The sequence below is a fragment of the Dermochelys coriacea genome, chromosome 19 (genome assembly GCF_009764565.3).
Source record: "Dermochelys coriacea isolate rDerCor1 chromosome 19, rDerCor1.pri.v4, whole genome shotgun sequence".
Taxonomy (NCBI): domain Eukaryota; kingdom Metazoa; phylum Chordata; order Testudines; family Dermochelyidae; genus Dermochelys; species Dermochelys coriacea.
In genome coordinates, this window is record NC_050086.2 from 3,261,559 (window position 1) to 3,287,044 (window position 25,486).

The 25,486-nt window shown below is 48.7% G+C and overlaps 1 protein-coding gene across 3 annotated transcripts in view; it reads left to right on the forward strand.

Annotated features, from left to right (window-relative positions):
- The window catches only part of COL8A2 (collagen type VIII alpha 2 chain), a 147,500-nt gene extending 122,755 nt beyond the window's left edge, over positions 1 to 24,745 (forward strand). For all 3 annotated transcript variants that reach the window (XM_038377616.2, XM_038377615.2, XM_038377613.2), the window contains exon 3: positions 19,783 to 24,745. In XM_038377616.2, the coding sequence (XP_038233544.1) occupies positions 19,783 to 21,704 (1,922 nt within the window). In that variant the 3' untranslated portion in view covers positions 21,705 to 24,745. The remainder of the gene's footprint in view (positions 1 to 19,782) is intronic.
- The last annotated feature ends 741 nt before the right edge of the window (positions 24,746 to 25,486 follow it).

Below are 25,486 nucleotides of genomic sequence, written 5' to 3' on the forward strand. Positions count from 1 at the left end.
GATGATTTAGTGGTCTTGAGGTGGGTGACTAAGAATTGCTTCTACCACCCTGAACTCACCACTGGTGAAATGCCACAGCAGCACCAATCCCAGGGGAGAGCAGGGATTTCCAGGCTGTGCTGTCAGTTAACAGCAGACACTCTCCAGCAGCTGGAGAGGAAGGGGCAAGGAAGCCTCGCTGAGCTCACGCAATGACTTGCCTGCGCCACGAGAGACGTCGCCAGTGGTGCTGTGTAACCCGACTGGCAGAGAGCACAGCGATCCGGAGAATGCCCAACAGGCCGGTGCTCTCTGGGCCGGGTCTCCTTGGAATTAGGTTGCGGGAACGCGGCCTATGAACGTTCTCCAGCTTAGTTTCCTCAGTCTGCCTATCATGTTAGGTACTTCTCTGGCTGCCCTTTCCACAGCATCTGAGCACCTTGGCAGCTTTCCTGGGTTCATCCTTGCCGCCCCCAGCCTCTGGGAGGCAGGGCAGGGCTGTGACCACCATGGTACAAATGGGGAGCTGAGGCACAAAGAGACTAAGTGGCTCGCCCAAGGTCGCAGAATCAGTCTGTGGCAGAGCTGGGCATTGGGCTCACCACTCCCCAGTCCCAGGGTAACTATCCTCTCTCTAAAGGGTGGAAGTTCCTGGTAAATCCCTCACCTGGGCACACCAGCCACTAGAGGAGATCACAGGTGACTAACCAGAGCACTTGGGTGGCAGGAATCCTTGGACCAGATCCTCAAGTGGTGTAAATTGTCTTCATTTACTTCAGTGCTGATTTACACCACCTGAGGATCTACCCCGGTTTATATTACCACATTGTGGCAACCCCATGCCCTTCATTGCAAAGTTCCTGAGGAACGACGCTGGTCTCTCTCCTGGCACAGGTGCCGTGGCCTGGAGCCTGCCGTTGTGCAGGAGGGTTGAGTTTTAGCAATAACCCTGGTTTGGCTCAGACTCCTGGAGCATGTCTCCTCTGGAGGGCACGGGGGACAGCCCGAGTTGCTGCCTTATAATGCAGTGCCTGGTTTGTTAGCCATGGATGACGGAAACACACAGCGCTGCAGTACGTAGCAGTGCCATGTGGAGCATTACCAATCTAGGCCCCGATCCCGCACTCCATCTGCTGGAGATCTGGCCACAGTCTCTAGATTTGGTCCAGGCAGCCTTCAAACCTTGCTCCCAATATTCCAACCATAAGCAACTGCCCTAGAGACTCTTGCACCCAGGGAGGTGTCGGTCGTCAGAGCACCTCCCATGAAATGCCTTGGTGGGTCGGGAGGAACAGGCCCAGCACTGAGGCTCCAAGAGCAGCCAAATAATTGCTCCCCTCTTCTCTTCCTACCCCCAAACACTGTGGTTTCAAACAGCCTGTTCCCAAGGTCCCCGCTGTGACAGCAGGGGTGCAGGTTCTTTACACACAGCGCTGCTGGGGCCACGCACCGTGAGCTGGCGCGCTGCACTCTGTCCTGTAGCCAGTCCTCGCTGTGCACATTGTGACCGTCACCCATCTCCATGCCCAACCCCTCCGCGATGCATGGGACCGATGAGCCACGGTGGCAAAAAGGCAGCATCTGACACGCATGGGAGATGGGGCAGTTTCCTTCAAGCAAAGAGGCAAAGGCCATTGCCCTTCCTGGCTGTTACTTGGATCCCCCCGGAAACGAACTGCCCCTCCCAGCTCCACTGGCTCCTTGATTCCAGGATAGCCAGGGAGCCCTGCTGGAGGAGAGTAGCGGGGGCCAGTTTATGAGAGGAACTGGGGTGCCAGGGGAGCAGTGGGGGCAGACTCTCTAACAAGTCTTCCCAAGTCCAGGCAGCAGCAGGACAGTCCGGAGTCACGTCGAGCAGTGACTGCTCAGGACGGGCCAGGACACCAAAAGCCTCTTCTTGGAGCTAATGGCAGCAGAGACCTTCCTTTCCCTTGCAGGGCTGGAGGCCAAACATGTGCAATTTCCAAATCCAGCTGTGCTCTGTCTGCTGGCGCCACCACCCGGCCCTGGGATCGAAGAGTCCAGCTCAGCCCTTTGCACCTCGTCCCTCCTGGCTGGGCAAGAAGTGGGCAGAGAGTGGAGCTTCCTCCTGGGGATGGGAGAGGCAGAGCAGTGACAGCTCCCCCGCCTGCACTGCATGGTTTGATTCCTGCTCGTTAATTAGTATTGTGGTAGCCACTGTTCCCTCTAAGCTGTGCGCATGTGCGCGCACACACAGATCCGAAACACTGCACTCATAACGATTTGCACAGAAGGATTTTTTTGCACACCTTGCGTGTCAAAAATTAGAGGGAACATTGGTGGTAGCAGCTGCAGGGTGCTGGGCACTGTACAGACACGTAACAGAGATGGTCCCCACACCAAGAGCCTTTGGTCTAAATCTCGAACAAGAGACCACAACCAGAAGCAGCAAACAGATGGGGGAGCATGAGAAAAGAACGAATCTCTACTGGTCCCTGCACCCCAGCCATGTTCACTGACCCTCGCATGGAGCAGACGCAGTGACTAAGAAGGGGCCGTTTACACAGAGTCATTTTTCTAACCTGATCTGGATTTGGAGCGGCTGCTCTTCATGGTGAGTTGTTGGGTTTGTCATGATAGTTGCCTTGACCTGGGGCTGGATTGGCTTCTCTAAGGTATCCTGGCTGGAGCAGACTCCTCCATTGACCAGCGCATGCTGGGGGACTGCCTCTGTTCTCATTTGCAGCCATATAAATCCGGAATGATTTCACTGACGTCGGTGAAGTGACTCCAGATTTGACGCCTGTGTAACTGGGAGCAGAGTCCTGACCCATGTGCTGGAAATAAACATGCAATGGAGTGGCCCAGGAAACTGAAGCGTGCCGCAGGCTTTGGCGGGGGCGGACTGCTGGACACTGCTGAAGTGGGTGTGATCGGATGGGCAGCCCTAAGTACAAATCATGATTCAAGCCATCCTTGGTGCAGGGCCCTTGCCAGGAACTCTTTATCTGCGCAGTGTCGGCAGAGGATAACAGAAGTACCTGAGCTCATAAATATGGCCGCAGACAACACAGTGCAGCGGCCCAGTGCTGAAACATTAGCTACCTGATGAAAGCTGGATTGCAAGCTCATTCCAGCTGGGGAAAACCTCTGGAGCCTGCTCCACTCAGTTAGCTCAGGGCTGGACCCTCCAGCCTGGCGGGAGTGTTGGCTCCAGAAGGAATAACTTCTTTGGGGGGGGAGAGGGGTGTTTGCAGGCGGCTGCAGAAGGCCAGCTTGCTAGTGCCTGATTTACGAGGAATCTGAATGGCTAACAAGACCTTAGATCAGCACATGCAGCAGGGGAAAAAACCCAGCAAAAGCTGGAGTTGAAGTGAGTGAAGATCTCCGCCCTGCCAGCTGCTGGGAGTCTGTTCTCTGAATCCCAGCCAGAGACAGAAACTCCACATGCAGCCTCACCAAAAAGGAACGTTTTAGCTGCCGATGGGCCTGGAGTCAAATATCTCTTTGCTGGTTTTTTTCCTACATACTCTAGCCACCTAGGAGACAGAATTGTCATTAGTAGTAGTACCTACAGTGCTAGGTGCTGCATGAATGTAGGTAGACCAAGGGTGGCTGGGGAAACTGAGGCACGGACAGTAAATGACTTGCCCAAGGTCACAGATCAAGCCAGTAGCAGAGAAGAGGATAGAACCTACATCTCCTGCAACTCAGCCCAAGGCGCTATCCACTGGATGACACTGCTGCTCTGAGGGATCAGGTGCCAGACAGTCCTCTGAGCTCACCTAACTGGCCATCCTAGCGTGAGCGTCGTAAGAGAGAGAGAGCTGCTTAGGGCAAGCAAGAACTGCAGTGAAGGCCAATCTGAGCCATCCAGGAGAGGCCAGAGCTGGCCTCAGTCCTAGTGGCTGTGGAGAGAACGTCTGACTCTGTCAAGGAGTGCGGTGTATGGCTGCAGGGTCACTGTAATGAAGGCAGATGCCCCGGTAATGGGCACGTTCCCCTACATCTGTCTGTCTTACCCAACAGCATAAGTAACACATACAGGATTTGTTGGTGCTCTGGTAATTCCTGCATTATATTACACCCCCAAAGAGGAAAAATACTCCTCCGGCTCCTGGCAGAGGATTATTTATAGACACCACTGCCCCAAATCCAGCCAATAGTCCACTTATTTAATAAAACCAAGATGACAATCTAGCGGTCAGAGCTTGGCACTGGGAGTCAGGATGCCTGGGTCCTGTTCCCATTCCTGACACTGCCCCTGTGTGTTGCTGAGAACAAGTCACTCGGCCGCACCATGCCCCGATTTCCCCATTTCTTAAAAAGGGGGACAATAACACAGTGGTACCTCACAGGGGGAGGGTTCTGGGCTTTCAGTAATCCAGTGCTTGGAGATCATAGCCGGGCTCTGCGGTGGGTGGGTGCAGGGGCAGTACATGGGACTTGTGAGAACAAGACAAGGGGGCAGTGTGCGAGGGACCAGAAAACGAGGCTGCGAGAGACTCCGCAGACCTGAGAGCTCTTCAGGCGGGGACTGTCTGTTCTGCTTGCACAGCGGGCCGTGGCTGGGGCTGCTGGCGGCTATGGCAACGCAAAGACTAACTAAAAGGCGATGAAGTACCTCCTAGCCCCGAAGCAGAACGGCAGGAGGAGTGAAAGGCGGGACCTGGCTGCCTTCCTCATTAATCCGGTGGTGGCAGCGAAAGCTGCGTCTGGGTTTGTCAGACTGGGCATGCCTGCCCTGGCCTCTGCCTCGCCTTCTCTGGTGTCACCGGACTCCGGGGTCTGAGGAGGCCATTTTGCTCTGCTTGGCATTGCAGACCACACGTCCCTGTTATCCACAGAGTGTTGTAGTGGCAGCAGCCTTGCGGTGAGAATGGGGGGGGGGGGTGGCTAGCCCCAGAGGACCCAGCCAAGCCAGGGAGCAGGAGATCTCATGACCCCTGTCTCCCCAGTACACGCCCTGGCAGTTATCCACTTCACTGCTGCCTGTAGCTTTACGAAACTCTCACAACAGCTGTTTTCAAAGTGGTCCAAGCTTTGTGTGGCTATTTCCACCCAGGATGGGGCAGGAAACGGGCACAAAGAAGCATCACTTCTTTCAGCCAGGCCACATTTGAGAATATTTATTAAAAACTCGGGGATTGCTTTGATAAATCCCCAACACCGGAGAGGGGAGCTGGCTGCGGGGGGGGGGATGCGTTGGACAGCTGGGGGAAGAGCTCGCAGAGCTGAGAGAGGTCAGGAATTTGCATAGTTGGGAGGGGGTAGGGGAAAGTTGCCTACCCCATCACATAACACAAGAACCAGGGGTCACCCAATGAAATTAACAAGGAGCAGGTTTAAAACAAACAAAAAGAAATATTTCTTCACACAACACACAGTTAACCTGTGGAACTAATTGCCGGAGGGTGATGTGAAGGCCAAAAGTATAACTGGGTTTAAAAAAAAATTAGATACATTCACAGAGGATAGGCCCATCAATGGCTATTAGCCAAGGTGGTCAGGGATGCAACCGCATGCTCTGGGTGTCCCTAAATCTCTGACTGACAGATGCTGGGACTGGACGGCAGGGAATGGATCACTCAGTAATTGCCTGTTCGTTCCCTCTGGGGCACCTGGCACTGGCCACTGTCCAAGACAGGACACTGGGCTAGCTGGACCATTGGTCTGACCCAGTTTGGCCGTTCTTATGAAAGGGGAGGAGTTTGCATAGCTGGGCGGGGTCGGAGTAGGAGTTTGCACAGCCCTGGACCAATGAAGTCCCTCTTTTTATGACACCAGTGTAAAAAGGGAAGGCGCTTCCATCCTTTTCTGTCCTCGGGAAAGCTGCCGGCAGGGACCTTTCCCACTGGGATCTGATGGCAACTCTAACTGCTTGTGGAGGGAGCTGGCAGAAGGAGCCAGAAGAGGCTGGCTAGTCCCCATCATCTCCTCTTGCCCCACCTTTTATCCCCGGTGGGTGCTGGTAGCTTTTGAGGCTTCTGCATGGCAGCTACTTTCCTGCTGGAAACTGACTGTCAGAGCTGCAGCATAAATCACATGCCAGTGCAGCCTCCTGGTTCAAAGGCTGCCGAGTCAGCCAAGTGTGTGCCAAACCCACACATTGAACTGGCAGCTTGCCCCTGGGTCTGCGGCGCCTGCCACAGGGCTCGTGCTTGGCTTGAGGCTTTGGGACATGGCAAAATGCATCCTGTGGTTTTACCTTGTCATGCCTGGGGGATGCTGCCCCCGTTTTGCTTTGAAGGAAGTTGTATTAGTATGTGCATTATGGGCGCACCTGGAGGACTTGGTTCAGCTGCGTGGTCACATAGCAGGAGACAAGTCCTCCGTTGGAGAGCTGACAGGCACAGTCAAGAAAGGAACCAGAGGGGAAGTGACTTGCCACAAATGGGGCCAGAAGCCAGGTTGCCTGAGTCTTAGTCCAGTGCCCGCTCCACTAGAGCGCAAGTACACACCTGGAGCACACTGGCCTCTGCAGGCAGGTACAGACAGCGGGATCCAGACCAGGGCTCAAAAGGGAGGCTACTCCCCCTGTCCTCCCAGCTCCAGCACCCCGGTGTATTACAGCAGGAGACGGCACTTGCTCTAGGAGCCATACGTGCTGACTGGCCTTGGCGACGCACGCGGATGCTGAGGGAAGTCGGTGCAATGGGCACTTCAAGCCTCCAACCAGTGGCTCAGAAAGGGCCTGAAATGACCCTACCTATGGGTGCCACCTGCCCACTGGTGACGCCTGCCAAGGGACCACCATTTCCTCTGCTTAGATTGTAAGCTCTCCAAGGCAGACACTGTCTCTGACCATGTGTCCGTAAGGCACCTAGCCCAATGGGGCCCTGAGCTTGGGTAGTCTTGGCTCTGCCAGACTAATTAGTCATTGTCAGCTGGGATGTGGCTATGCGTTCTCTTTGAACACAGTGTTAGTCATGCCGATAGGCCAGGCCCTCTGGCTCCTCCATAGAGCTGAGGCTGAGAGAATGATGGAGGTTTTGGTTCTCTCGCAGCTCCAAACAAAAGGGAAAAAATGGGTTTGGGTCAAATGAAGCGTTTTATTTCATTTCCAGCATTTTACAAATTGAAAGCAAAAATGACTTTTTTTCCGGTTTCATGAGTCACTTTCCCCTCTGGGGGCACCCAAAGGGTGTGGCAGGGAACCATGCCGCGCAGAGCTCCAACTCTGGCACTAGTCATTAGGGAGAGCCGGCTGGTTCCAGCACTGTGCTTCTGGCCCCTTCGGACTGTTGCATCTGCCTGGTTTGACTGGCGGCGATGTCCCGGCTGGGTGTGTCGCATTGGCACCCCTTCTCCCAAGGTTCATCGTCCCCTCTCCCTGCAGTTGCACTGCTGCATGGGAGGCTGTGTTGGGGAGGAAGGATGGTTTGGGATAAAGAAGGAGTCAGGATTCCTGAGTCCTATCGCTGGCTGTGCCATGGGCAAGTCACTGTCCCACTCAGAGCCTCAGTTTCCCCCACCTGTAGAAAAGCAATGCGGTGGCAGGGGCTGGAACGCCCCCCCAATTAAAGCTCTTGAGGCGTAGCCAGGGGAGGATCCTGCGGCAGCTCCAGACCATCCTTGTACGCAATTGACCCTGAAGGGCTTTCAGGAGAGAGAGGTTAAAAATGAAGCTCACAGGTCTTTGCTTAGCCCTGAAACTGGGAGACTGAGCTGTTGCAGGCCGGATTCCTAGCTTGCTGGTGCCACCTAGTGTAAATGTCAGGAGTCACCTTTCTAAAAAGCCAAGTTGCTTTTCTAAATTGCAAAGGGGAAAAAAACCTGAAAATTCACTCCCTGAATGTTAGTTAATATCCCGAGGGGAAGTGAGGCCTCTTTCCTGGGGAGATGGTGGAAGTGAAAGCCTGGCTCCCCAAGGATGAGGCTTGAATGTTCACCCCCGCCCCCTAAAATCTAGCTGAATGGATCATTATACTTTAGGAGTCTTTATGGTGATTCTAGCTATTGCCCAGCACCTTCCCCCGGCACAGGAAACTTGATTCTGTTCAGGTTGTTCAGCTTCCTCCTAGTTCGAGCCATCCCGAGGAGCATGTTACCATGCAAGCACAGCGAGCCATAGCACTGGAGGACGTAGTTCTCACAACTAAGGCCAGATCCTCAAAGGTATTTGGGCACCTAAAGCCTTGTGAGGATCTGGGCCTGTCTGTCTGTCTATCCCCAGATGTAGCTCTAGCGAGGTTTTTTATAACCTGCTTAGCACTGTGCCATCCTGCACTAGTATCAGATTCGCTCTTCAGAGATGCGGTGTTGTCTGCAAGACCTTACATTGTTCTGAGCAGGGTGGGTAGCACTAAAAACCTTTAAAACACTCAAATGTTAACTACTGGTGCGATTTTTAAAAATAATTATTTTAAAAACAGAAAAGGGGAACTTTAAAAACACAGCTATGTGTCAGGACAGATTGCGGTGGTCTCTTTATTGAGGTGCAGGATTTACTTATGAGGCTCCAGTCTGGACTTTGCCTTCTGTTCCTTTGGGTCTGCTCCAAACCCTTCCTGTTATTATAGGGCAGGAGTGAGCAACAGCCATGGGTATTAAATACACACAAGGGCCCAGTATTAATGGCTTCACAGCCTGGTATTGTAGGTAGCTGTGCATTTGGAGGTTACCTAGAGTGCAGGAGAAAAGAGAATTTCCCTGGGACCTTGTATTGTAGCAGAATAGGGTAGTACCTATTTAAATAGTTTGTGAGACCTCTAGTGGTGCTCACTGTGGGCTGTGTTTTAAAAGCCATTGGCCAGAGCAGCAGGATGTATTATTCAGCTAGACGGTGCACATTTGTGTATAGCTCGTAAGCAGGGTTATCTGGAACCCAGCTATCCCTGCAGGATTTCTTCATATCATTTTTGTTGTGCAAATGACAAAATACCAGTCAGACCTATCGTTTTCATTTTGGGCTGGTTCTTCCCCATACAGTTAAGTTCCCCAGCTGCTGCAGGGTCCCTAAATGCCCAGACTCTCTTTGGTGCTCTTGCACCAATGGGAAGTGAGCAGTTTTAAAACCAAACTGCTTAACCCCCAAAAAGACTCACCATCCTTTCACATCAGGAAAAGGCCGCCCCAAGCTTGGCTAGGAGCGTATCACCTTCCTTTTTATTTTCTTTGGGGATCATGTTTACCATAGAAATCTGTGCCTTAAGCCAGATGGCATCTAGAAGAGATGCTGAGCTCAGTGTATACTGCATCAGGCAGCACACTGTGCTTGGGAAAGAGAGATCATCACATGCGTGACGGGGGACAAGAATTACACGTTAGCTGGTGCAGTGATTTCTCCACCTCTCCTGTGTCTTGGCCGCATGTTACAACAGACAAGTGTTGCTCCCTGCTCCCCAAAGAGCCATAAATACGGGGAGGATGATCATGACCCCTTGCAACCTGTTGGCAATGGTTGACAAACCATGCACCAGTCCAGTGGTTAGAGTAGGGGAACTGCCTGCCTTGTTTTCATTCCAGGCTCTGACTCCAACTCACTTTATGATCCTGGGCACATGCACATCTTTGGGTACTTAAATCTGTCTCTGCCTCAGTTTCCCCATCTGTCAAATGGGGTAGTGATACTTACCCACGTGACACAGAGGGTTACGAGACTTAGCTAAATCAGCATTTGCTAAGCAACTCATGGTCCTTGGAAGGTGGAGGTCAGCATTCAGACATGATTAGCAGGGGTTGAAGGGGCTGCTGTCTGAGGAATGGACTTTAACAGAGCTAGCAGCCCGATCTTTAAAAGTAGCTGTAGCTAGTAGTATTTTCAAAAGCACCTATGCACCTAACTCCCATTGGAGTCACTAGGAGTTAGGCCTCTAAATACCTTTAAAAAGCTGGTCCTCCCTGGGCAGTGTTTGGCTAAGTGATGCCAGTGCACTCTGTGAATATGTGCAAACCAAGGGGGAAGAGTTATTGTGTTGGGGTGGGTCAAAGGACCTTTCCCATCTTAACACACAGACCTAGCCAAGTGTGTTTTCAGTGTTTAAAACTAATCCATAAACACAGGTGATGAACATGAATGATTAATGAATGATTAATCAGTGAACCAGGGTCCTTTCTTGTGGATGCGTAAGAACAATTAATTCTACCCATTTTTGAGCCCACAAAGCACTTATGTGCTGTACTTTGCTCTGAGTGTGCTGGGGGCTCGATTCCCCCTAGCCAAATGTGGGGGCATGGGGTCTAGTGGTTACAGCACAGCCATTAAGGGTTCTACTCCTGCATCTGCCTCTGACCTGGTGCGTGACCTTGGCCAAGGCTGCAGAAGGGGGTAGTTATTACCGCCTCTCACGTGCTGGGCAGCTTAGCAGGTGTGTGAGCGACACTCTGTCCTACCCGCCGAGGGCAGCTGCTCCCCAGACCCTGCCTGGTCTTTTCAAGAAGCAGAGGAAACTGCTTTCTCCGCAGCATCTCTGCCTACAAGGGTCACACAAATTGGAACAGTTTGCACCTGCACACTGGCGTCAATTTGGGCTCCGTGTCGCTGTCTGTCCCACACGCAGGAACACAGTGTTCAGGAAGGGCCTGTGTTTTTGGGATGCCATGACCTAGAAAAGTGTTTAAGGTACAATTACTGCCTGGGCAGAGGGTGGCTTAGGCATCACTTAGTCCCACTTCAGCCCAGAGGTAACAGAGCTGAGTGATAGGGTCCTGTTCCTGGATTTATGTGCAGTTTCGCGGGCAGGAGCCAAAACTACGACTGAACTTCGTCTCTAAGCAGAGGTGGAGGCACGGGAGTGTAAGGGCTTTGGGGCAGGGCACTATTGTTTCACTAGGTGTGTGTGTGCATGTGCAACGCCTTGCACTGTGGAGCAGAGATCCTTGATGTACATGGAATAAGGCATTAGTTAAGTCAGAGCCTTTTGCTGGCTCACCATGGCAGATTACACACCGCAGCCTCCTGGCTTACAAATGTATTTATCAGACTAAGCCAGGAGCGCCTGTTTCCCATCCTGGGATGGGAACCCCCCGTCCCAGGAGCTGGTGCTAAGCTCCATCTGGGGCCCTCACTAACACCTCCTCCACGCTGTACAGAAAGGCAGCAGTTCTGTGGGCATAGGTGCTGACTTTTGCTTTTGCGGGTGGGTGCCCACATTCCCGAGACCCTCTCCCCTGAGTGCCTCCTGCCTTAAGGGCAGTGAGGGGGAGAGGAGACAAAGAGGAGCGAGTGGAGGGGCAGCCCCACTCAATGGCTCATCGGTGGCACAGCCTAGCTCAACAGTTGATCAGCGGCACAGCTGATGCGGGCACAGGGCCAGCGGCTGAACAGCTGATTGGTGGCCAGCCCTGGGACCCACAGAGCAGCATCCCTGGCCAGCCCCAGGGGTGCCGAGCACCCCCTGTTTTTTCCTCTGTGGGTGTTTGAGCCCCTGAGCACCCACAAAGTCAGTGTCTGTGGCTGTGGAACCTTCTCAGTGGAGCTTGCAGCAGATGGCTGGAATTGAAACAGAAAATTGCTAAAAGCTCCCAGTGTCTCCGTGAGCAGCCACGGCTCAGCTGCTCACCAGCAGCCAGCCCACCCCAGCCCACCTGTCCCTGAAGAACTAAACCAGAAATGTTTCCTGGGCTTCATGCAGACTCGGACATTTGGCATGGAGGCTGGACAGCAGAGCTCCTCCCTTTACAGCAGCAGCAAGTGAGAAGCATTGTCCGGCGAAGCTCCAGGCCAATGACATGGGGACAGTCAAACAAGCATGGGCCTACCACCATGGAAGATGGTTACCCTGGAGTAGCACCTCGATGCCCCAGCACACCAGGCGCTGTCCACAGTTGTGGACAGACATGTTCCCACATGGCTTATTGCCTAGCCAGACGAGAGAGGCAAAGCTGGAGAGAGGAGAGCAGAGAAGGGGCTGGTGACTTGCCCAAAGTTAATGGCAGAGGCAGAAACTGAACTCGAGGCTGCTGCCTTCATGGAGTCACTGAGGCAGTACCTGTGGTGGGGAGAAAGGAGGGATGTGTCTTTGATCCCCCTTAGGGAGCTCTGCCTTCTTGGAGCACCCCCACATCTTCCCCTAGCCCCTCACGGAGTCAGAGAGCCAGTGAGCTCCTTCGTTCAGCTACTGACCATGGTCCTGCCTTTGCCACTGGGAGTGTTCAGTCATCACCCCTCCCACAGCAGCGACCAAACAATTGCTACCATCTGGCAGTTGTTCAGTGGCCTTTCTATGAAATGAGTTTGTAGGTTCTTTGCCCAGGTCCGAGGGCAGGTGTCTAAACCACAGAAACAACCCCTATAATTTTTTTCCCATCTGAGGCTGGGCAAAGAGGCCAAGGTGTGGGAATGGTCCAAAGAGACTGAGCTCCCCCATTTCCTTTAAAGGTGGCTCCTCCAGAGACATATTAACAGTAGGGCAGTGGGGAGGGGACACGCAGGCTACTGCTGCATGGAGCAGGACCTACCATGAGGTCTTCAGAAGCTGCCAATCCAGCAACTTTCACCTATATTAAAATGTTTACAGAAAATAAAGTGAATAACTAAGCCCCGCACACCTTGTAGAGTGGCTGCTCCTATGAAGCCAAAAGGCCTCCAGTTAACATCTCAGCAGCTCCCTCATGTCCTGCTAAATGTGCAACTTCCCTTGCCAAGACAATGATTCTTTTTACAATACATTCCCTTCCAACTTTAATCCCATTAAGCTCCGTCCATTCGTTCTTCCCCTCCTAAGCCTGCAAGGATCCTCGTGCCACTCTATTCCTCCCTGTGATCTGCTGAGCTCTGGCCTCTGGAAGAAAATGAAAAGCCTGGAGAGAACTTCAAGGTCAGCAGAAATGAAAGGGAACCAGGTAGATGTTTATCCAGCCATAGGCAAAAAAAAAAACCTGGCCAAGCAAGAAAATCTCCACAATAAACTGCCAAGAAGAGTCTCCACAAGCCACATACCCAAGAGAAGGTCTTAGAACCACCACATGTACAAGACCAAAGTCCTAATGTATGACACATGGTAGAGCTCATTAAGGATTTTGAAGACGAGGTGATCTAAATGTAAGAAACCTGTTTCATATGTCTTGGAATCTTCTCTGGATTGATCCCCATTTTCTGGGTTACTCAACACACTGAATGTTTGGATGGGTGCTATCGATTTAGAATGTAATGTTGCCAACCTCTACGGTAGCCACTGGGATTTGTGGTGTGGTTTCCTGTTCATATTCCCTGGCAACCCCAGCTGAAGCTGAGTGTCTTCATTGTAAACTGCCCTATGTGGGGGCTGGTAGGACAAGGGAAAGGAGCTGCTTTGTAGGGTAAACTCTTTGGGCTGCCCCCAAAGAATGAGGAAGGGTTGAGTAGTTCCATGGTGTGAAGACAGAGAAGAGTGAGTTCAGAGAGAACAGGTGATGGTGTGTTCAGGGTGGGAAGATAGTTGCTGTCTTGTAAAAGGTCTCCAGAAATGACAGCCGTTGTTTGGCCATAAGAGTTAACTGTATTTCCACTGGAGAGGAAAGGCAGTGAGCATTAAAGGTGTCTTCCCCCCCACACACACACACCTTATCAGGTGCTGACCACAGCTGCAGACAGGATGGTGGACTAGATAACCATTGGCCCAATCTTCACCATGTATATAATTAGCCTGTGGAATTCACTGTCACACGGCATTACTGAGGCCAACAGCTCAGCAACGTGAAAAAAAAAGGATTAGTCATTGTTATGATTAACAAAACCTCCCACAAGCATAGTAACTAGGATGATAATTCATCAGGGATGTATCAACCCTCATGGTTCAGGGCATAGACCAACCACTGGCTGCTTGAGGTGAGGAAGAAACTTCTTTTCATTGGCACATTATTCCATCACAGGCCATTATGAAATTTCTTGCACCTTCCTCTGAAGCAGCTGATGTTGGCCACTGTCAGAGACCAAGCTAGGTGGACCACTGAGCTGAAAAGTCCTTTGTTCTGGAATCAGGTTGAAATCTTCCCTCTGGACCTGAGGTGAGACCTTCTGTGCAGGCTATGTCTATTGTTTTTACTCCTAGACAACCCAGGTGGCTGTTTCCATTAGCCTTCATGGTAGTTTTGCTCATACACAGAGGGGAGCGCATAACCCCTTGCTATTGCTGAGAAACGCAGGCTCTCCGAGACATGCGTCTGTGGTAAGACACAGTCTCTTGAAATTGGATACCGTTGGGGCTGTAATGTCCCAATTTCTCTGTGCTAACGTCCCCGGTTTGGTTTTCCTGTCTGCTTTCTTGGCTGCCTGCAAGCTGGTAACTCACATCTGGCTTTTTCTTTTGGTGAGGTTTTTTTTTCCCTGCCCCCCTCCTGCATGGGCTCAGCTGTATCTCCATGTTCTGATTCCATGCAAAATGAACTAGAAAACTAATTCTTTACAAACCATAGCATCCAGCACAAGAAGAAAAAAAAAACCCACATATTGAAATAATTTTCCTGGGAAGATATTTTCCAGAAATCTGCTTCAGCACACAGTTTAAATCTTTCTTTTTTCTCGGCTGCAGAAATCCAGTGGTGATGTCTTGATAGACAAGTATTTCCTTAATCAAGATAACCATGTGACCTCTATTAGAGCAGAGGATGTGGGCAAATCTTTGATATGCAGATAAGCTCAGGAAAGCCTAAGCCCTGAAAAGGTTTCCATTAACGAAAGAAAAATAACCACATTTCCAGACTTGGTTGAAATGACCAGTGCTAGTTTTTGTGCTTAAAGGAAAAGCCCCCTTTGCTACTTGGGCCTTGTCTGCTGCCTTTATTATTTTTACCACCTGTGCCTTAAATCTCATGTAATCTTTCCCCATTGACTGAGCAAAATCTTCTAGTTTTGGCAGATCCATCCAGCCCCACAGTTTCCTTGCTTTTATGTCCTCAGCTCAGCACAGTGACTCCCCAGTCTCCAGGGGATGGACCTGGCTCTATTCCCAACACAGATTCTGTTTCTCTCCAGCACCCACTTCTTTTTTACCCTCCCCTCCTGGAACTTTTGAACGTCCTTTGCCCAGAGCATTGAACCAAGCAGCCCCAGACCTTCCCTTAGCTTTTACCATTCACAACTCCTTCTAAAGCCAGAACCAACAGCTAGGCCTGTGTGTCCAGCGTCTGGCATTCAGAGCATCTGTCTGTCCATGGCTAGTGGGCTCTAGCAAGGCAGCGGGTGTAGCTTGAAGCTTTTCTCTCAGATGGTGGATGGATGGGTGGAATGTAGATAGACAGCTTCCTCCTCTCCCTATGTTTGCTTGTGGGGCTGCAGGCCTAGAAAATCCATGATCAGCTAGAATTTTTTGTTAAAACTCTCCCCTTGTGGAGTATGAAAAGCAGCCAGATGACAGCCTCTTTCTTTCATTTTCTGTTTGTGCCGTGTCTGTCCTCAGTGCCGTGTGACTCAGTAGTGTGCCGCTGCATCAACTTTCCCATCCAGCAGCTTACGATCACCAAACACAGTTTGCACGCTTCTCCTTCCTCCCCATAGTGTCATCCCGGGGTTGTAGCCTATGTACAATTCCATAAACTAGGAGCAAACAGTTGGGTGGTTTATACGATTGACCATGGGAGAATTTTGTGCTGGGCTGTACTCTGCAAATGCAAGTCATTGGTTTAAACCTGGCTCATGGCAGGAGCCATGACCCAAAGCCAACCTTGGCTGAGGGACAGCGTGATTCAGAGGACAGTGCCCTGGATAGGGACAGAAGTCCTTGGTTCTTTTCCCAGCTCTGCTGTGTGACTTTGGGCAAGTCAGTTCTCCACTCCCACCCTTTCTCCATCTAGACTGCAAGCTCTTCATGTTAGCATTGTTTCCTGCTGTGTGTACAAACAATGCTCAGCACAATAGGCCCCTGATCTCAGCTGGAGCTACTAGGTGTTATTGTCATATAACTCATTAGATGGTTCTTCCTTGTGAAATGAGTTTGGGATCTATTCTGCTACCAGGCAAATATGGCATGCTGCGTGAAGTGCATTATAAATTTGGCCCTCTCACATTAGAGCCCGTAGTTTGTGAGGCAAGCTAGAAATGGCCCAATAAAGTAATCTTAACTCCTAATAAGTGGGTAAATCAATGCAATCAAAGAGTAAAACCTTTGACTGCACAGAGTTAGAAGGACAACTGAATGGACAGAAACCTCTCTTGCTAAAGGCAAATGTGATCCAAATGCCTCCAGGTGCAGCCTCTTCCATTTGTGAACAGTGATCATAGAGACACATGCTGTATACAGATACCAGAATTGGAGTAGGAAACAAACCTCCCATGTAAACGGCATCCAACGGTTTGAGATCCATTTGAGGTCCATCTAGCCGCTAAGAATACCTTGTTACATAAACTGAGACACAAAGGGCCAGATGCTGCCCTGGCACCTGATGCTTCTGTGGTCATTTTTATAAAGGTTGGCTGATGTAGCCAGTTTGCTACATTTTGATCACATTTGGCTATAAAGTCATAGACAGAGCAATGAGAAGTCTTTGCCAGCCAGAGTCCTCATTTTTAGAAACGTGTATAAGTAACCATCAAATGCCTCTTGTCTTTCAAACCCACCTGGGACAAGAGCCAGTCAAATGTTTCACCCACTTCTCAGATGGGAAGTGATGCCATGCCTAGGCTAGTCGGTCCGGGGACTCATGGTGCGCCTGCACCAACAGTACTGCGCTGTAGCGAGCAGCAATTATGACACATTCTGGATCGCCTACACTTCCATCTCTGCATCCGTTTCGGATGCATTTGCCTTTTTCTTTCTTTCTTATGGCCCTTTGCAAAACCGCTATAATTTTCTTAACGGCAAGTGCTCAGGACCTACTCCCAGCGGTGCTGACTCAGTCAAGGACGGTTCTGCTGTTGCATTTCCTTTGCAGCAACTGGCTTTGCCTACATTCTCAGTGTGTTTCAAGTTTCCTCCCCGATGCGACCCTCCAAAGGCAAGCGGGACTCTGCCAAGGATCACAGACCCATCTTACATGAATGCACAAATGACAAACCAATTAACTAGCTGCTCTCCCAAGAAAATGTCCTAAAGTATAGTAGTCAGCTTAGTAAGAGAAAACCATTATAGGACTAGAGAAGCCCAAGATTTTAAGGGCAGCTCAATCATTCAGTGGATTGGTGACAGGGTACCTTTAATCTTGGCTGTGCCTTTCAACGCCAACACTCTTTTGAGTCCAGCCCAGAGTAGTAGTGACTGAAAGCCATTACCCTCTGATGGCTCTCTTGTAGCCAGTATGAATGATGGGGGGTGGGGGGCAGTCCTCAGGTCCTAGGGAACATGTAAAAACAGCCCCCTAAAAATCACCCTCACAGCTGAGGCTAATTGGCATGCTTGGTAATACCGGCAGTGGAGAAATTAAGGGTTGGCAGGGATCCTGGAGGCTAGTCAATGCTTGTTTCTAGTGATAGTTCTGCAACAACAGGCCTTAAGCTCATTGGTGGGGCAGTGTGTGACGCCTCCTCTATCACATTTCTAGAGAAACGTCAGGCTTGTGAATAAGGTGCTGGGACTAAAGAGATGTGGATTCAGTCCCCACATTTGCCAAAACCTCCTGTGTAACCAAGTCACTTCGGTCCTGATCCTCAGAGCTATTTAGGATATATAGGAGTCCTCAGACCTAATGCCCATTGATTTCAATGGGCCTTACGAGCCTGAATACCTTTAAGGCGCTGGGCCTTAAGCTCTTTATGCCTCAGTTGCTCATTTGTTGATGGGCCTAATTACCAAGGTGGATAAAAATCAATGATTTTAAAAAAAATCAGATCTTTTTGATAAAATGCTTTTTGAGGGAAAAAAACCTATCTTAAGATAATTTTAATTAAGATACATTATAGCTCAAAGATATCTCATCATGGAATAGGGATTATAAATTCTAATTCTATAGTATGAGACAATATAGTCACATAATGTTTAAGAAAAGTTTTGTAAATGAGTTCTTATAGTTCATGGATTAGGGACCCAATCTGATGGGGTTCCAGGGGCTTCTGTACAGATTATTTAGGTTAATCTTTCTATCTACCCAATGAGACTCAGTGCTCAGTCTAGAAGATACCATCAGATGCTTAGTTTTGCAGTTCTCAAACTGTGGATTTGTGTCTCCAGAGGTAACATGCTTGTTAACAGCAAAAATGTTTTTAAATAAATAAATAATATATAGAGGTGATAAATAACAGACCTCAACTCTATTGTCCCTCTGCAAATTTGTGTACACAGAGTCAATCTTTTACCTCTCTCTAAAAGTGCAAAGTTTCAAAAAGTTCAATGAATGGAAGACTGTTGGGGGCGGAATAGATCTGGAAAAGAAGAAGTCTGGAACTAAATGTGAGAAGCAAGGGACATATGCTTTTTTGTTAAAATATTATATATTTGCTGTTGAAGAAGAAAATCCTTAAAAAATACTTAACATTGTTGTCTTAGTTAAATAAAACAATTTAAATGTCTGTGTGGTGATGTTCTCCTCCTAATACAGCATGGCAAGAAAATCCTCCAAATATTAATGATTAACCTGTTGAGCTGGAGATAGTTCACCTCCCAATGACTTCATAAATATCTGCTTCAATTACCTTCGGTAAATGAAATAACCAACAATCATTCATTTTCTGATATAGCTGTAAAACTAATCTGAAAAGTTTTCAAAAGAAATCACTGTTTAAAAACCTATAGTGTGTACCTTCTAAAAATGAAACCTACATCTATCTCTGAGTTCTGAAGAATATGTATTAAGGTTATAACAACCAACAAGAATGCACTTTTATGTAGAAAACCATGATTAAATTGAGTCTTCCTGACTAGTGATTTAAATCAATCATTTAAATCAAATGCACCCTGCTAATTACACTCCTCCCTTTTTGACTATTTTACATTTTTAAAAGGTAAGCTGTTTTTGAGCACGGACTCGCTTACTAGCTGTTTGGATGGTGTCGAGCACAGTGAGGGGCCCAGTCTTGTTGGGGATTCTAGGTGCTACTATAGTATCAACCGTAATAATGACTCTATGTCATAGATTTTTTTTTTCCAACCCAAACACTGATTATCTGTGAATTTGGTGAGCATTGTTATTATTTGTAAATGACTATAATGCTCATTGAAGATGCCAGAATGATAACTCTAGATGCTGTTAGAAGCATCAGTGGGGAAGCACAGGGGCCTCTGAAACGATCAAAAATGTCTAAGAGTTAGCCCGCAGTCCAAAAAATATCATGGCTGATACTATTAGCCTTGCCACCACACTGATATCTGCCTTTTACACAGACAGCAGGGCATCTGCGAAGCCACCATCTTTAGTCTCGGTAAAAGCTACAGGTTCACTCTTTTTCTTTTGCATTTACCTTGAGCACAGGGAGTCTGAATTGTTCATCTCTATTCAGTTTTTTTTTCACATAGTTGGTTGAGCAAATTGGTCTGACTCTCCATTGAATGTTCAAGTACCTGGTGGGACTTGTTTTAGCTACTTCTAAATCAGCCATAAATGATCATGTGTCTGAACAGGGTTCTTTTCATCTAGTGCTAACTTACATTCCTACAACCCACCATTAAAGCAAAAGGAGCCCATGGGTGTGTAACTTATTTCTGGTTAATGAGACCCCATCCCCAGGCTTTCAAAGCACCTTTCATCTCAGACTCTCAAAGTGCTTTACAAATATTAGTTTCCGTCATCACGGGAGGGTTTATAGCAATAATCTCCACTTAACAAGGCGGTACGGCTCAGAGCCTCAAAAGGTATTTAGGAGCTAAATCCTATTGAAATCAGTGGGAGTTAGCCTCCTAAATCCTTTTGAGGCTCTGGGCTGTGACTTCACTAACAATCAGCACTAGCCACAATGGCTTCTCCTCTCATGACGCTGAGGTGCTGCTTCTCCTGGTAGTGGGTGGCCTTTCCTCACTTATCCACTAAGGGTTTGGTATCTCTTGCTCTTAACAGACATGCCACCGCTCCTGCCGATGGATTTCAAAGGGGAGCCAGGCCCCCCAGGAAAGCCAGGACCAAGAGGACCTCCAGGCCCCCAAGGCTATCCAGGAAAACCAGGCACTGGGAAACCCGGACTTCATGGCCAGCCAGGCCCTGCTGGGCCCCCTGGATTTTCTGGTGTTGGCAAACCAGGTATCCCAGGGCTTCCAGGAAAGGCAGGAATGAAAGGGATGCCCGGCCTCAAAGGTGAACCCGGCATAAGAGGTGAGCAAGGCCAGAGAGGATTACCTGGCCCGCCAGGATTGCCTGGGCCAGCAGGCATCTCAATCAATGGGAAACCAGGCATGCAGGGCACTCCAGGCCTACCAGGATTTAGGGGTGAGCCTGGGCCAAAAGGGGAGCCAGGGCCTCGGGGGGAGCGAGGCTTAAAGGGTGAAAATGGTGTTGGGAAGCCAGGGTTTCCGGGTCCCAGAGGAAATGGAGGGCCACCCGGCCCCGCTGGGCCTCCAGGGCCAAACGGCCTTGGGAAACCAGGGTTTGATGGCTTACCAGGTGCTCCAGGGGTGAAAGGTGAGATGGGTCCATTTGGAGCCCCTGGGATCAATGGGGAACCTGGGCCGATGGGTCCACGGGGTCCACCAGGCATTGATGGAATAGGCATCCCAGGGGTCGGAGGGGTTCCAGGTATGCAAGGCCCTGTGGGGCCAAAGGGAGAACCCGGTATCCGTGGCCTTCCCGGTTTACCTGGGCATGCAGGCTATGGGAAACCAGGTTTGCCAGGCTTAAAAGGAGATCGTGGGCAACCTGGGGTCGCAGGAGCCATTGGTGACAAAGGGGAACCAGGCATAGATGGGGAAGCAGGTGAGCAGGGCCCACAGGGTGTCATTGGAGCCCCAGGGGTGCCAGGCTCCATGGGCTTGCCAGGCAAACACGGGCTGCCAGGCCTCAAAGGTGAGGTTGGGCTGCCTGGGCCCCCAGGAATACCAGGGATGCGTGGAGACCAAGGACCAAACGGTTTTGCAGGGAAACCAGGGGTGCCTGGAGAGAGAGGTTTGCCTGGGTCACAGGGACCACCTGGCCCCACGGGCCCAAAAGGAGAACCAGGGTTCACAGGGATTCCTGGAGTGCCAGGATTAACAGGTAGCCTGGGACCAAAGGGGGATGCAGGAATTCCAGGCCAGCCAGGCCTGAGGGGCCCATCTGGTATTCCAGGCCTACAAGGCCATTCTGGTCCCATGGGGCCACAGGGCTTACCAGGGCTGAAAGGGGAACCTGGCCTCCCAGGCCCTCCAGGTGTGGGGAAGGTAGGGGAGCCTGGCATTACAGGACCCATTGGCCCACCCGGAATACCAGGGACACGTGGATTAAACGGCCCCCCAGGACCACCAGGGCCGCCTGGTCCCCCCGGGGCACCAGGGGTGTTCGACGAGACAGGCATTGCTGGGCTGCATTTGCCAGACGGAGGCGTGGAAGGAGCGGTGTTGGGGAATGGCAAGCCTGGGAAGCCACAGTATGGCAGAGGGGAGCTCTCTGCCCGGATAGCACCCGCTTTCACAGCCATCCTGACCTCCCCATTCCCAGCCTCTGGCATGCCAGTCAGATTTGATAGGACTTTGTACAACGGGCACAACGGCTACAATCCAGCCACTGGGATATTCACCTGCCCCATCTCCGGCATCTATTACTTTGCCTACCACGTGCACATCAAAGGGACTAATGTCTGGGTGGCGCTTTATAAGAACAATGTGCCCGCCACATACACCTACGACGAGTACAAAAAAGGCTTCCTGGATCAAGCCGCAGGCAGTGCAGTGCTCGAACTCAAAGAGAATGACCAAGTCTGGGTCCAAATGCCCTCGGACCAAGCCAATGGGCTGTACTCCACAGAATACATCCACTCCTCCTTCTCCGGCTTCCTGCTTTGCCCCACATAACAGCTGTTGGGTGCGTTTCCTTTTTACCCACTTTAGCCATAAACTGTCTTGTTTTTTTAATAATTTTTTTTAAAAAATAAAAGAAATACAAAAAAAGAAAAATCACTGGGAAGAATGCACAAGTCATTGGTGCAGGATCTCGCTTCACACTGTTCACTCAAGGAGTCGAGAGGATAAGGGGAAAGGAGCCTTTGTTGTTTCTTTGGGAGAGGGGCAAGTGGGGGAGGTGTATTTGGAATAAATTTTACCTCTGTGACTGCACATCAAACACAGAAACCAGCTCAGGCTGGCTAGGATCTAGCTATGCAACTAAATTGTAAGAGGAGGAAAGCTGAAGAATCTAGACCCTTCTTGGTTTATAATCAAGTGTCCTTGTTCTCGCTGTTGAGTACTAGTTAAATAAATAAAGCCATTTTGCGAATTTGTTAGCCAATCCAGGGGTCCTAAGCAATGTCAAATCTCTAGAGCAGTGGAAATTCCTAGTGGACTGACTATCACCTTCCCAATCCATCATTTCCCCACATTTCAATCTCATTGACACTTGAAGTCAGTCTCTCAGATTCAATCAGGGTGGGTGGATTTAGTCATCAAAAGGGGAACACTTTCCAGAAGCACCTTTTTATAAGTAAATATTTAAGAAAAAAAATCTTTAGGAACAAAAAATGTCATCAGTAGCAACTGACAATAGGATGGGTGCCAAATAGACTCCAAAGCCATTCCAGGAATTTGGGACCCCTGTGATGAACAATGTTCCTTGGCCTTGTATTAATTCCTGCATTGGCAAGTCAAAGGGCCAGTTCTATCACGTATATTTCTGTAGCCCACAGACTTGTTTGGACTTATGAACATTTTATTATCTGAGAATCCAAGGATGGCACTGCAAGCCTGGCTTACATTGCTACTAGCTGATTTCATGGAAGGTTTAGCTATGCTTTCTTTAAGGTGCCATTTATGGACATCTTACTTTTAATGTCTACCTTTCAGGATGTATACACTTTTTTCCCTTCCCCTTTGGGAACCTATTAAAAAAAAGCATTCATTCTAACTTTTCATGCATTCATTTTACAACGGTGCTATTATGTACTTAATGTTATTTACAAGTATAGTGCAATAAGTCTTTTTGAAAGGTGCACTATTCTGAGTGCAGGTTTCTGTGACTTGGGAAAAAAAATCATTTCACATTTGTCCTGTTACCACCACTTTGCCTCAATAATGCCTGAAATGTCATTGATATTAATATGGGTTACAAGGTTTATTACAGCTTTTGGTATGCACAGCTATTGATCACATGGCTGCTCTGGCCTTTGCTAACTGGAACAATTGAACCCTGTTGCTTTGCAGCTTGTGGTAAGGTAAAATGGCTACAGACCATTGCATTTAAAAGTTACTAAAGAGATTCTTCTCATCCTGGGTAGATAGAATGCTGTTGAAGTTAAGCCACATATAATATAATGAATTCCTTCCTACAAAGATGTGTTCCTAAGAAAACAGCTGAAATTCAGTCAATAGCTCAGTGTTCATTACTCTCAAATGTCAATGATGCCTGTACTATGGCCAAAGGAGAGAAAAAGAGTAAGAATGTGACTTAATATTATTCTCCAGATTTATTGTAGATAACTATTTAAACATAGATTTTTTTTTCTTAAACTACACTGTGTTTGTGTGTCTTGCCATCCAGGGCTTCCATTTATAAAAACACACCCTCCCTGAATTACAAAATAGGAAACAACCAGAAGGAAGCTAAAGAAAAAATACCATAGCCTAACATTTCAGATAGAATCTTTCTAGAATTGGGTCTCCCCTCCCCTTTTAGTTTTTATTCTGATTTACAAGAGCAGGTTGTGAAGCGATAGAACTTCTAACAAAGACAAATACAGCCTGGTATTTTGAATTCTGTCAGATGTTTTTAATTCCTGAAGGCAGAAGAATGTCAGAGCCATTCACAGCCCAGATTCTGTTGGTAATCAGTTCTTTGATTTCCCATTCGAAATAGAAACCATAAAGTAAAGACCTAATATTTGAAGAGGAGGAGCTCAATTCCTCTCTTCAAATCTACACTTGAAAGGACAGTGCCATCGTGGGGCTTCCGTCTCCTTGGTTTAAATGCATTTTCCTGCAGAGAACCACAATGAACTCAAGCTGATAATAGAGCAGACCCCTTCATTTCAGAGCAAAGAGGTCTCACTCCTTGTACCACGTAACACTGCCAGAGGCAGAGATGGTAACTTACATATGCTACCTGCAGTAGGATAAGGAACTTCCACACAGTTGAAAATTCATTCAAGGGTGGAAGTTTAAGCCTGTTACTCGACAAAGCAACTTATTTATACTGTGTTCAGTCCTGGTTTGGTTTTGTTATTAATTCAATCCTCTGGTTCTGGCTGGCAAAAACAGTGAAAGAAATGCACATTATAACCAAATGCAAATATTAACTCATTCAGTTTTGTAGAAAATATTTTGCAATTTCACTTTCCCTTCATGTGCAGAGCAGAAACCATAATCAATCTTCTGCAGCTCTATAACCTGTTACGTTTACACAGTAATTGAATGACAATGATATTACACACACAGGGAGGCTAGGAAACGATGCACAGGGTGAAGGAGGGAAGGTGTTCAATAAACCAGATATTGTCAGGAAGATTTCTTTTGAAGTATTTAGTATGTAATATTTGCCAGCAGGAAGGTTTATTTTCTGTCATGGGTGTGAGCATTTGGGATTTTGGTAGCAGTCTCACACACAAAAAACGGTTGAGATGGATGAAGTTTGTCAGTTTTTAACTATGAAAACTACATTACAGTGTGCATTTTTTATATACAAGTTCTTACTTTTTTTTAAAGTTTGCCTCGAATATCTTTTCTAACCTAGTATATAGAGGATTTTAGTTTTGTAAAAATACCTATTACATGCACTGTCTGTCATAGTAAAATTGGTTTAAAATGCCTTCTCTTTGATTGTGATCGGAAACTGGCCTCTTCAGAACTAAAACTACAGTACTTGATTGTATTGATACAACATCAATAAAACTTATTGTATAAAAGATCATCTCAGCTGTGCCTTAGTCCTATTATGATTTATTTGTATTGCAGGAGCACCTACACATAGTAAGAGACAACCCCTGCTCCTGCTTACAGTCTGAACAGGTGAAGGAAAGATTAATATATCCATTGTCCTGGGGACATGAGGCATAGGGATAGTCCTCCCCTCACCCAGGGAGCCTATGTCAGAGCTCAGATTTGAACCCACACCTTCTTTAGCACCGGCCAGCACCCAAACCACAAGACAAAGCTTCTGTATTCAAAGTACTACTTCCGAAATACCCTTGTATAAGTCTGGCCATAATCGAAGGTCTCAGCTCATAGTATCCTGCCTGCCCTATGAGCTCTCCTTTGTAATATGCACAGCCTCAGATACGGAAGTCCTCTCTTCTCTTCATACAACAGGAACACATCCCGGTCACTGGCAGTGAAACACGTTTCCCCGCAACACCCCCCAATGTGCACCCAAAGGAAGGGGTACTTAAGCCTTCATAGCCCATTCAGTCCATGGTTTATCTGCTAAGACTGCCACTGCGTGCACCAATTGGTGACAAAGGTGAGGGTTGATTCTGGTAACGTAACTGACCCCCTAGGAACTGGAATGAGATCGCAGAACTGGCATAGGCTCAGGGTATCAGCTTTCATTCAAAGCCTGTCACCTCCAGGCTGCCCACTCAATTCAGAATTAGCTTGAGAGAATGATAATAGGAGATGGCATCTATCCTGCTCCCTGATCAACATAGGAA